The sequence below is a fragment of the Cetorhinus maximus genome, chromosome 4 (assembly GCF_964194155.1).
Source record: "Cetorhinus maximus chromosome 4, sCetMax3.hap1.1, whole genome shotgun sequence".
Taxonomy (NCBI): domain Eukaryota; kingdom Metazoa; phylum Chordata; class Chondrichthyes; order Lamniformes; family Cetorhinidae; genus Cetorhinus; species Cetorhinus maximus.
This window is the reverse complement of record NC_135882.1, coordinates 23,346,156-23,359,794: the sequence shown is the minus strand read 5'-3', so window position 1 is coordinate 23,359,794 and position 13,639 is coordinate 23,346,156. Positions and strand designations below refer to the sequence as shown.

Here is a 13,639-nt window from a genome sequence, read left to right as displayed (position 1 = left end):
AAATTATTGGAAAAAACAAAAATTATTTCCAATAATTTATATAGATTTTTCTTTTCCCACCTATTTCCATTATTTTTAAATCTATACCTGCAATGCCCTGTCAGTCTTTCCACCCCACCCCCACTAGAGCTGTACCTTGAGTGTCCTGCCATCCATTCTTAATTAGCACATTCTCTTAGATAATATCACTGCCTTTAACACGTCTTTGTTCCTTTGTCTATGACATCTTTCGATTATCTGCTCCTATCACTGCTTTCTTATCCCCACTACCACCCCACCCCCCACGCCCCCCCCAACTTCTCTCCTTCTCTTCCCCCACCCCACCCCCCACCTTAAACCAGCTTATATTTCACCCCTCTCCTAACTTTACTCAGTTCTGTTGAAGGGTCATGAGGACTCGAAACGTCAACTCTTTTCTTCTCCGCTGATGCTGCCAGACCTGCTGAGTTTTTCCAGGTAATTCTGTTTTTGTTTTGGATTTCCAGCATCTGCAGTAGTTTTTTGTGTTTATGTAAATGTATGTTGACAATTGTACTGGAAGATTAACTCATTGATTACAATATAAAGGTAAAACATGAGATAAGAGTTAATTGCCAGGAAATACCATTACCAAAATAATTTCTAATATGGGGAAAGGGTTAGCAAAGTTTTGGTTTTTGTATTAATTTGTAACTTGGCCTTTTGGAAAGTTATCTTTTGGGCAGTTGCTCATAATATGTACAGTAGAGGATAGAGGGCACTTACAGCTATCAGTGATGCAATGCACTTTGTATACAGTGGAGAAAGATTGAGGGGAGTAGTCCTTGTTCAAAGTGCTCCATCATTCTATATAGAAGAATAATATTTTTCAATGTTATGTAAAAAAAATGTTTTCCGGTCTGCTTGGGGAGCCTCTTCTTATCAGGTTATTCTCATTGCCAGGCTTCTCAATGACAGCACAATTGTGGCAACACAGCCTTCATTCGTACTGAAGAGATTCCATAATAAACAATGGTGCTACTACTTCATAATGACTTGTGAACACTCCTTAGCTCTGTCCAACTCCAAGAAACCATGCCTCACGTTGGGATACTGCATCCCTAGTTAGTACTGTGATTTACAAAGATTATGACTTGTGGCTACTCTTGTTTTCTGTGGAGCGTAGTAAGGTTAACTGGGCTACTTTACATCAGTAACATCCTTGAGGGTGGCCTAGCAGAATCTCTGAGGCAATGAAAATACTGTTTCTACAGAAAATGCAAAAGATATAATGGTACTTTTCTGTATGAAGTGGTGGCATACTTCAAATATCAGACAAAACTACTTCCCTTTCTTACTTTTTTGAGATGTTTTTTTAAGTGCATGTTGTAACAAAGTATTCTGAAGTTTTTTCAAAACTTATCTAAGTGCACATATCTTTATTTGTTTCTTGAATACTATTCTTTTCCAATGCAGTTGTATTGTTTGCTATCGCTGTATTCCGTATATTCACTTTATAAAATATAAATTTTTAATGCCATTGAACACTGCATTGTTATGCATTAAGTTGGCAACAATCCCTTTTGCAGGTAGTCGGAAGATAGTGATGCGTGTTTTGGAGCTGCTGGCTGAAGTGGTGTTGCTCATCAATGATTCAATCTCAGAAGATGTCTGGGTTGATGACAGTCTTGCAGGTCGAGAACTGGTAAGACTATTCATTATGTGCTGCGGCTTGCTGATCATGGTACACTTGTGTGCATGTTATTATCTAGCATCTTGCATTTCTATATTACATTTACATTAATAAATATGCCTATAAACAGAATCCAATATTTTATTAAGAAGAAACTGAATGGGTCGGGGCAGTTATTGGTCTGTTTGAGATCAAGTACAGTCTTAATTTTTTGTAGATGTACTGAATTAGTGATGATTTCAGTCCTCCATACAGAATGTGAAGTTATTTATTTGCACCCGAAGGATGTCAAGTGTGTACTGGCAGCTGGTTTTGTTTTCTAAAGGGACCCAGTGGCAGCAATTAGAAACCCCCTCTGGGAGCAGATGGTAATAAAAATCCATCAGCTATTTCTCTTTAGAATTTCTGATGTCAATCAAAACTAGTTTGTCTCTAGCGCATTAGATAAATGAAAGACTCGCATTTATATAGCACCTTTGACAAATTCAGAATGTCCTAAAAATGCTTTATAGCCAATAACATATTTTTGACCTGTAGTCACTGTTGTAATGTAGCAAAAAATAAAGTCATCCTGTGCATTTGGAGCTCTGCAAAGTTCAGGATATGACTCTGGGAGTTCATTAGATAGTGATAAATGCCATCAAAGTTTGGGGAGGGATAAGAGGTGGAAATGAAAATTATTGCAGCATGCCTTGATTTAAAATGACAATAGTAAATAACAGCAGTTTAATTGTTGAGTATTTGCAGGGGTTTTTTTTGTTCCACTGTGCATGATAAACCTAAAAATTATTCCTTTTGTCCAAACACAATTAATAGCTATCTTGGCAAATCTTGCTTCAAGTTTCACTGACCAGTGTCACAAGAGAAGCAGCAACGGTTGTTTAGGCAAGTTACCGTTTCAGTCCCAACTTCCCAATCTGGTGAATATCCTGGTTCTAACCAGTAGGGGGGAGCAGTAAATCAGTAATAAGTCCATTCTGTAGAAGTACTAAAATATGCACAAAAACTGCTCAATCCTCTAAGCTATATTAAGGGATGTCTTCAGAGCTTGAAATAAATCCTGGTTGCATGAGTAAATATCCCGGCAACTAGATGTCAGGGCAGTGCTAATTTGGAAATCTGACTTCAATAATTGTTTCTGAAAAAAGAGCCCCTGCTTAACTTAAAACTTTCAGGGATCAAAGAGTCAGACTATAGCTGATTTCTAGCATTCATAGTATTTTGCTTGTGGACAGATTATTCTTGCAACGTTGTCTGCTGGAAGTAGGGATATGATCTGAAGCTGTAGGAATCTTACTCTGTAGGTATACCTGGCTGACAATACCAAGTTCTTTTTAATCCATTGCCCATAGACAGTCATTACTAATTCCAATTCAGGAATTATTTGTTTGGGGAGCTGACAACAGGCAAGTTTCATAGCAATTTCTTGCATCTCACAAGTTTGCCTGCCTTGATTTGTACAAAGTCTGGCATGCGCCATTCACTTATAAGGCCCAGGCAAAACCTAGTTAATGCTCAGTACATATTTGCTGCTAGAAGATATTTATAACCATTTAGAAATGAAGCAGAAGAGAAAAATGGGTACAGATGGTGGTGATTGGGTAGTCAAGCTAGCTTGTTCCCACTTATTACGTTTTACTTCAAGGTCCATCAGGCTTGGGGGATTCAAGAGCATAAGTGTTTTAGGGATAAGGATAGCAGCTTGCATTTTTATAGAAAAAAATCCTAAGGTATATCACATGGATGAACTGAGACAAAACTGGATCCCAAGCTCAAGAAGGGATGAGATATAAGGAGGGGGAGAACAAAAGTTTGGTCAAGGGGATGCATTTTAAGGAGCATCTTAATATAGGTGGTGGAGAGAAAGAGAGGTAGGTCTTCCGGAGAGAATTCCAGATCATTGGGATTTAGCAGGATAAAGGCACAGCTGCCCATGGTCGGGGAGAGCACGGAATGTAGTGTTTGGACTGGGGTGTGGAAGGAAAACTGGTTGTAGAAACGGAAGATGTTGCAGAGAGGGGGAACGGGAAGTTATGAAGTGATTTAAACACAAAGATGAGAATTTTATATTGGAGGAATTGGGGGATTGGGAGTTCAACAAGGGTAGAGTGAAAAAAGAGCTTGACCTAGTGCAGGAATAAGACATAGCAACAGGCCATTCAGCCTCCTCTGTCATTCAGTTGGATTATGGCTGATTTGCACAAACTTCATTTCTCCATATCCCTTGATACCCTTATCTAAGCAAAATCTGTTTAACTCTTCTTGAAAACTCCAGTTGTCCTAGCATCTGCAGCACCTTGGAGGAAACCTGTACTTTTTTTTTTGGATAAAGTGTTTCCTGCTTTGTTCCTGAATGGCCCAGTTCTAATTTTGAAATTATGTCCCCTCATTCTTGATTATCCCCACCAGAAGAAATAGTTTATCTATCCGCCCTATTAATTTTTAAAAAATTCATTCATGGCACGTGGGCATCGCAGGCTAAGCCAGCATTTATGCCCATCCCTAATTGCCCTTGAGAAGGTGGTGGTGAGCTGCCTTCTTGAACCGCAGCAGTCCATGTGGTGTAGGTACACCCACACTGCTGTCAGGGAGGGAGTTCCAGGATTTTGACGCAGCAACAGGAAAGGTGATATATTTCCAAGTCAGGATGGTGAGTGGCTTAGAGGGATACTTCCAGGTGGTGGTGTTCCCATGTGTTTGCTGCCCTTGTCCTTCTAGATGGTAGCTGTTGCGGGTTAGGAAGGTGCTGTCTAAGGAGGCTTGGTAAGTTCCTGTAGTGCATCTTGTAGACACTGCTGCCCCTGTGCGTTGGCGGTTGAGGGAGTGAATATTTGTGGAAGGGATGCCAATCAAGCAGGCTACCTTGTTCTGGGTGGTGTCAAGCTTCTTGATTTTTGTTGGAGTTGCAGTCATCCAGGTAAGTGGAGAGTATTTTATCACACTCCTGACCTGTGCCTTGTAGATGGTGGACAGGCTTTTGGGAGTCAGGAGGTGAGTTACTTGTCACAGGATTCCTAGTCTCCGACCTCCTCTTATAGCAACAGTATTTATAGTCCAAAACAAAAACAGAATTACCTGGAAAAACTCAGCAGGTCTGGCAGCATCGGTGGAGAAGAAATCAGTTAACGTTTCGAGTCCTCACGACCCTTCGGCAGAACTGAGTATAGTTAGGAGAGAGGTGAAATATAAGCTGGTCTAAGGTGGGGGTCGGGGGGAGAGAGAAGTTGAGGGTGGGGTGATTGTTGGGGTAAGCAAGCAGTGATAGGAGCAGATAATCAAAAGATGTCACAGACAAAAGGATCAAAGAGGTGTTGACGGTGGTGATATTATCTAAGAAAAGTGCTAATTAAGAATGGAAGGCAGGATACTCAAGGTACAGCTCTAGTGGGGGTGGGGTGGAAAGACTAACAAAGTTTTAGTTTTAGATTTAAAAATAATGAAAATAGGTGGGAAAAGAAGAATCTATATAAATTATTGAAAAAAAAGGGGGGGAGGGGGGTGAAACGGGGTGGGGATGGGGGGAGGGGGAGTTTAAGATCTAAAGTTGTTGAATTCAATATTCAGCCCGGAAGGCTGTAAAGTGCCTAGTCGGAAGATGAGGTGCTGTTCCTCCAGTTTGCGTTGGGCTTCACTGGAACAAAGCAGCAAGCCAAGGATAGACATGTGGGCAAGAGAACAGGGTGGAGTGTTAAAATGGCAAGCGACAGGGAGGTTTGGGTCTTTCTTGCGGACAGACCGCAGGTGTTCTGCAAAGCGGTCGCCCAGTTTGCGTTTGGTCTCTCCAATGTAGAGGAGACCACATTGGGAGCAACGAATGCAGTAGAGTAAGTTAGGGGAAATGCAAGTGAAATGCTGCTTCACTTGAAAGGAGTGTTTGGGCCCTTGGACGGTGAGGAGAGAGGAAGTGAAGGGGCAGGTGTTGCATCTTCTGCGTGGGCATGGGGAGGTGCCATAGGAGGGGGTTGAGGAGTAGGGGGTGATGGAGGAGTGGACCAGGGTGTCCCGGAGGGAACGATCCCTACGGAATGCCACGGGGGGGGTGAAGGGAAGATGTGTTTGGTGGTGACATCATGCTGGAGTTGGCGGGAATGGCGGAGGATGATCCTTTGAAAGCGGAGGCTGGTGGGGTGATAAGTGAGGTCAAGGGGGACCCTATCATGTTTCTGGGAAGGAGGAGAAGGCGTGAGAGCGGATGCGCGGGATATGGGCCGGACACGGTTGAGGGCCCTGTCAACGACCGTGGGTGCAAAACCTCGGTTAAGGAAGAAGGAGGACATGTCAGAGGAGCTGTTTTTGAAGGTAGCGTCATCAGAACAGATGCGACGGAGGCGAAGGAACTGAGAGAATGGGATGGAGTCCTTACAGGAAGCGGGGTGTGAGGAGCTGTAGTCGAGGTAGCTGTGGGAGTCGGTAGGCTTGTAATGGATATTGGTGGACAGTCTATCATCAGAAATTGAGACAGAGAGGTCAAGGAAGGGAAGAGAAGTGTCAGAGATGGACCATGTGAAGATGATGGAGGGGTGGAGATTGGAAGCAAAATTAATAAATTTTTCCAGGTCCCGACAAGAGCATGAAGCAGCACCGAAGTAATCATCGATGTACCGGAGAAAGAATTGTGGGAGGGGGCCGGAGTAGGACTGGAACAAGGAATGTTCCACATACCCCATAAAGAGACAGACATAGCTGGGGCCCATGCAGGTACCCATAGCCACACTTTTTATTTGGAGGAAGTGAGAGGAGTTAAAGGAGAAATTGTTAAGTGTGAGAACAAGTTCAGCCAGACGGAGGAGAGTAGTGGTGGATGGGGATTGTTGGGGCCTCTGTTCAAGGAAGAAGCTAAGGGCCCTCAGACCATCCTGGTGGGGGATGGAGGTGTAGAGGGATTGGACATCCATGGTGAAGAGGAAGCGGTTGGGGCCAGGGAACTGGAAATTGTTGATGTGACGTAAGGTGTCAGAGGAATCACGGATGTAGGTGGGAAGGGACTGGACAAGGGGAGAGAGAAGGGAGTCAAGATAACGAGAAATGAGTTCCGTGGGGCAGGAACAGGCTGACACGATCGGTCTGCCAGGACAGTTCTGTTTGTGGATTTTGGGTAGGAGGCAGAAGCGGGCCGTCCGAGGTTGGGCGACTATCAAGTTGGAAGCTGTGGGAGGAAGATCTCCAGAGGAGATGAGGTCAGTGACGGTACTGGAAACAATGGCTTGATGTTCTGTGGTGGGGTCATGGTCCAGGGAGAGGTAGGAGGAAGTGTCTGCGAGTTGACGCTCAGCCTCCGCGATGTAGAGGTCAGTGCGCCAGACAACAACAGTACCACCCTTGTCAGCGGGTTTGATGACAATGTTGGGGTTGGACCTGAGAGAACGGAGTGCAGTAAGTTCAGAGAGAGACAGATTAGAATGGGTGAGAGGAGCAGAGAAATTGAGACGGCTAATGTCACGCCGACAGTTCTCAATGAAAAGATCAAGAGAAGGTAAGAATCCAGAGGGAGGGGTCCAGGTGGAGGGAGAATATTGGAGGTGGGTAAAAGGATCCGTTGAGCAGGGAGAGGACTCCTGCCCAAAGAAGTGAGTACGGAGACGAAGACGGCGGAAGAAGAGTTCAGCATCATGCCGAGCCCGAAATTCATTGAGATGAGGGCGTAAGGGTATGAAGCTAAGTCCTTTGCTGAGCACTGAACGTTCAGCATCGGAGAGGGGAAGGTCAGGGGGTATAGTGAATACGCGGCTGGGGCTGGGATTGGAAGATGGGGTGGGGACGGAGGGACAAGCAGGGGTGGAGGGTCCCAGATGGGTGTTGCTGTCGATGAGTTGTTGGAGCTTGCGTTCCTTAGCACTTGAGAGAAAGAGAAAAAGTTTCTTGCTGAGGCGACGGATGAGGCGAAGAATAAAATGAAACTGGGGGCACGCGCAGCTTTGAAAAAGGGTGCGGCGGTGCTGCTGGAGGGAGAGGTCGAGTGTGTTCATATGGCGGCGCATGGCACTGAGTGTGGATCTCAGAATAGTCCAGTTCAGTTTCTGGTCAGTGATGACACCCAGGATGTTGATAGTGGGGGATTCAGTGATGGTAATGCCATTGAACATCAAGGGGCGACAGATTCTCTCTTGTTCGAGATAGTCATTGCCTGGCACTTGTGTGGCATGAATGTTACTTTCCACTTGTTAGCCCAAGCTTGGAATTTGACCAGGTCTTGCTGCATTTGGACATGAACTGCTTCAGTGTCTGAGAAGTCACGAATGGTGCTGATCATTGTGCAATCATCAGTAAACATCCCCATTCCTGACCTTATGATGTAAGAAAGGTCATTGATGAAGCAGCTGATATGGTTGGGCCTAGGACATTACCCCAAGGAACTCTATTTGATTAGATCACACCTCAAGATAATACGTGCATACGAACAAGGAGCAGGAGTAGGCCATTCAGCCCCTTGAACCTGCTCTGCCATTTAATAAGATCATGGATGATCTGAAAGTAACCTGAAAATGTATCCCACCTACCGCCGATAACCTATCACCCTCTAGCTCACCAAGAATTTATCCACCTCTACCTTAAAAATATTCAAAGACTCTGCTTCCACCATCTTTTCGGGAAGAGAGTTCCAAAGACTCACGACCCTCAGTGAAAAATTTCCCCTCATCTCTGTTTTAAATGGATGCCCCCTTATTTTTAAACAGTGACCCTTAGTTCTAGATTCTTCCACAAAAGAAACCCTCTCCGTATCCACCCTTGTCAAGACCTCTCAGGATCTTATGTTTCAATCAACAACCAAATCGCCTCTTACTTTTAACTCCAGCAGATACAAGCCTAGTCTGCCCAAACTTTCTTCATAAGACAACCCACCCATTCCAGGTATTAGTTTGGTAAACCTTCTCTAAACTGTTTCCAAGCATTTACATCCTTCCTTAAATAAGGTGACCAATACTGTACACAGTACTCCAAATGTGGTCTCACTAGTATCCTGAACAACTAAAGCATAACCTCCCTACTTTTGTATTCAATTCTCCGCACAATAAATGATAACATTCTATTGGCTTTCCTAATTATTTGCATACTAGCTTTTTGTGATTCATGCACTAGGACACCCAGATCCCTCTGTACCTCAGCTCTGCAATCTCTCACCATTTAGATAATATGCTTCTCTTTTATTCTTCTTGCCATAATGGACAATTTCACATTTTCCCACATTATATACCATTTGCCAGATCTTTGTCCATTCATTTAACCTATCCATATCTTTTTGTAGCTTCCTTATGCCCTCTATCTATCCTATCTATCTTTGTGTCATCAGCAAATTTGGCATCCCATCCATCCCTTCATCCAAGTCACTTATATAAATTGTGAACAGTTGAGGTCCCAGCACTGATCCCCATGGCACACCACTCATTACACCCTGCCAACCTGAAAAAGACCCATTTATGCCTACTCTCTTGTTCCTGTTAGTCAGCCAATCTTCTATCCATGCCAATAAGTTACTCCCTCTACCATGAGCTTCTGCAATAACCTTCGATGTGGCTCTTTATCAAACACCTTCTGGAAATCTAAGTACAGTACATCTACCAGTTCCCCTTTATCCACAGCACATGTCACTTCCTCAAAAAACTCCAATAAGTTGGTGAAACATGATTTCCCTTTCACAAAACCATGTTGACTCTGCTTGATGACCTTGAGCTTATCCAAGTGCCCTGCTATAACCCCTTGAAGAATAGCTTATAACATTTTCCCTACGACAGGTAAAAATATAAGGTAAGCTTATATAATGTGCCCGGTAAGGTAATAGTCAAGGGCACTCATTCAAAATATAATATTGGATTGGCAGGTCGGGTGAGTTGAAGTATGAGAAAATAAGCTTCGTTAGATCACGTAATTATTTTTCAGCTGTGGCTCTTATGTTCTTACTTTCAGACAAATACATGTTTTTGAATAGTTACTTAAGTTGTTACTTTTATTACTAAATGCTTAATTGTCCCTTTCTCAGCACCAACTGATATCTGTACATTCTTAGATTTTGTTTAAGAAAACCATTATAGCTTGGATAACCTGTTGCAGCATGTAATTAGCCAGTGTTATTGATCTATGAGAAGCAATAATATTTTTCATTCCTGCTGTTTACAGAAGGAAAGCCTGATAGCAAGCTTGGATGCTTTAGGGGAAGCTCTCGGCTATCACAACAGCAGCATTACTGCAGAGCAGCCAGAGGCTACTATAGTGCATCACCGAATGGCATTTGTCAGCATTGCATTATTCACTGTACGTCTGCTACAGATAATTCTCCCTGTGGAGAAGGTGAGATGATGATCTTGTACATTTTTACATTAACAGTTAGGGTCATAATAAGTAATAATTGTCAGTTATTTCCAATAGATTAAAAAAACTGGACCTCATGTACAATGAGATCTATATTTACATCTGTGTGTACTTTTGAGTATATGAATAACTATGGTTTGAGGGCTGTCATAGTTTCTTGGTATATTAATATTTGCAATATTGATCCTTGATTCTGAAGTATACTGATGATTCTAATTTTTTGAATTTATGATTTCCCTTTTGGTCTTTTATAACTGCCATTTTAACTGACTATTCACCATGTAAAGTGCATGGCATAATAGTGCACTGGGTGCAGACAATGGAAATGGTTAGCTGAGCAAGGCAATATCAGTTGATGAGAATTTTGAAGGATTTCCTTCCATTAATATTGATAAGCTAGTGTAACTCACAATGATAATTTGAAAAAAGCACTGTGTTTTTCCCATTTAGTCTTGGTCTGTGAATGTGATATGGGATAAAATGCTAGCTTGCGCTTACTAATCGCAAAATTTACTCTTTGAGTGAATCGTTGGAAATAATTAACGCAACCCATAATCTTTTCCTGTAAAGCAGCCAAGAAATAGGGCTAGTAACTCTCAGGAAGACCGCATATCACTTAGTGCAGAAAATTTGTTTTGAAATAACTTGAAACAATACAGAATTCTCAAGAAGCTTGTCTCTTTGGAGCTCCCTTGATGCTGCAGCATACTGTTAGTAGGGTGTACACTTGCTTCATTCTGCACAGTATCTCTATACATAGTGCAGTTGTCTACATTTAGAAGCTAAGCATGGCATCATCATGTGTATGATTTTAAGAATTAAATTGCCTGTTACAAAAAACCTAGCTCACTGAACTGAGACTGAGAGCAGAATAAAATTACAATGTGATGTCTCCAGTGAATTTTAGTGACAAATGGGTCTGAAATCACATTGGTTACTTTCCTCGTTACCTTCTGGGATCAGGCAATCTAAACAGGGACTGCTAATCTATCAGACTTACTGGTACACCAATCAAAATCAAGATTTTAAAATTATGACATTGTTCAAGGGAACTTAAGACCGAAGGGGTAAGCAACTTGAGAATTGTGTTGTTTAACTTATCGTAAAATAAATATCCTACAATGAGTGATATGCTTTCTACTGAGTTACTGAAGTTACTGAGAGTTTTGACTGTGTTACAGGGTCAAGTTTATGGGTTGTGTTAGTTTCCAAAGGTTTCCTCCAAGAGAAAGAAATTGTGACTGTTTCAAGCAAACTAGCATTTTGGCCTATGTACCAAATACAGACCATGACTTGATGGGAACAAAACAAACTGCATTTTCTAGATGAATTATATCACAAGCATGCTTATGCCTGCAACCCTCGGGGCAATAGCATGTCAATATTAAGTGAGGGCAGATCCTTAAAAATTCTCATCAATTCATATTGCTTTGTTCATACTGAATATAATGGTATTTTCAATCTAAACTAAAACCAGCCATTTTGTTACTTCCTCCTCCAGCTGTTGTGTGCTCCCCATTATGAGGAAGAGCTGTGTTCAGTCTGGAGCAGATCCATTAATTTCATGGGGATGATCATTAGAGTTAGTCTTGAGAATAACTCTGGAGCCACGTGACCTTAGGGAGATGAAAATATTAATGGTTTGGCTTTAAGGAACTTCCCAAAAATTATCTTCACCTGCAATAATTTTGAGTTATGATAAACTTCAAGTAATTATGATCCCTGCCATATGTATATTCCAAAATCCCAGGGGTATATTGTAGGGACCACAAACAGATGAGCATAATTTTGCACATCTTTAAGTGTTGTTAAAAATCCAAGCTTCCTTTACAGGATATGCTGTGTGAAATTAGAAGAGACACAGTACACAACCAAACTTTAGATTGTACACTCGGTCTTGATTCCCATAAATCAAACATGAGAAATCTGTCTTGAGTCTTCTCCTAATAACTTTCTTTTCTGATGCATTTCTGAAAAAAAATACAGCAAACAGACCTTCCACTCCTGCCCCACCCCTGCCTATGCCAAAGCACAGTTCAAAAAATCATGCTGTCTTTGAGATTTAATCAAGAAAAATCCTTTGAAGTTTGGTTTCAATCTGGCTTACTATCAAAAACTGATACAAGATGCCACTTCTAATAACACAAATGTCAGGTTCCAAGGCTGTGTGTTCAGTCATTTGTTAGCAGCAGGACAGAAACAGACATTTTTATGTAGAACTACTCTAATATAATAATATTCAGAAACTGAATATGATTGCACGCACAAATGGAAATAACATTAATGCAATGATTAAAAACCCCTTTGGAAGGAGCATTTAGAGTAGCAAGAGCACAAAATGTACTCTGGGTGGGGGCCTTCAGTGTCCATCACTGAGGATGGAGATGATAGTGGAACCTTCTCCTCCAGGTATTTTAGTTATCCACCAACATTCACGACTGGATATAGCAAAACTGCAGATCTCTGATCTGTTAGTTATGGGATCACTTAGCTCTATCAATCACATGCTGCTTCTGCTGTTTACCATGCATGTAGTTCTGTGTTGTAGCTTCACCAGATTCATACCTCATTTTTAGGTTCACTTAGTGCTGCTCCTGGTATGTACTCTTACACTGGTCATTGAACTAGGGTTGGCCTCCTGGCTTGAAGATAATGGAAGAGCGAGGGATATCCTGATCAATGAAGTCAGATTGTGGTTGAATATAATTCTGCTGCTGCTGGCTCACAACAGCTCAAGGATGCCCAGTTTTGTGTTGCAGGATCTGTTCTGAATCTATATAATTTAGCTCAGCAGCATCACTACTAACTGAGACCATTGAGTCCTAAAGGACATAACTGCCCGTCTGGACTTGCGGCAGATGATAAGAGAACCAAGACAAGTGGAAATACCTATTTGATCTTGCCCATACCATTCTTCCTGTCGCAGATGCATCTGTCCATTATGGAATTGATAGGAATGACCTTGACAGTCTTTGTGGGTGTGGAGACCTGTCTTCACATTGAGGATACCCTCCATCATGTCGCATGGCATTACCACTGTGTAAACATTCCCATCCTCAATGATGATGGAGCCCAACATGTGAGTGCATGAAACTGAAGTTGACCAGCTACATAAATATTGTGGCTACAAGGGCAGGTCATAGGCTAGAAATTCTGCAGCGAATAACTCGCCTCCTGACTCCTAAAGCCTGTCCACCATCTACAAATGTAAGTCAGGAATGTGATGGAATACTCTCCACTTGCCTGAATGAAAGCAGCTCCCACAACACCCAAAGAAAAAACTTGACATCATCAGGACAAAGCAGTCTGCTTGATTGGAAAGCCAGCCAACACCTTAAACATTTACTCCCTCCACCACTCATGCACTGTGACAGCAATGTGCACCATCTACAAGATGCACTACAGCAACTCGCCAAGCCTCCTTGGATAGCACCTTCCAAACCTGTGATCTCTATCACTTAAAAGAATGAGGGCAGTAGGCATATAGGAGCATTACCTGCAAGTTCCAGCAAGGCCTTTATGGACTGAGTAGTCTCCTCCTGTGCCATTATGACTATGACACTCCAAGTCACACACCATTTAGATTTGGAATATATATCGCCCACTCCTTCACATCGCTGGGTCAAAATCCTGGAACTCCATCCCTAATGGCAAAATGGGTGTACTTGAATCACATGGATTGCA

The 13,639-nt window shown here is 42.3% G+C and overlaps 1 protein-coding gene across 2 annotated transcripts in view; it reads left to right on the top strand.

Moving 5' to 3' along the window:
- rttn (rotatin) overlaps window positions 1-13,639 on the top strand; it is a 213,179-nt gene that overhangs the window by 52,026 nt on the left and 147,514 nt on the right. For both annotated transcript variants that reach the window (XM_078540041.1, XM_078540040.1), the window contains exons 11-12: window positions 1,548-1,663; window positions 9,764-9,934. In XM_078540041.1, coding sequence (XP_078396167.1) covers window positions 1,548-1,663; window positions 9,764-9,934 — 287 coding nt within the window. The remainder of the gene's footprint in view (window positions 1-1,547; window positions 1,664-9,763; window positions 9,935-13,639) is intronic.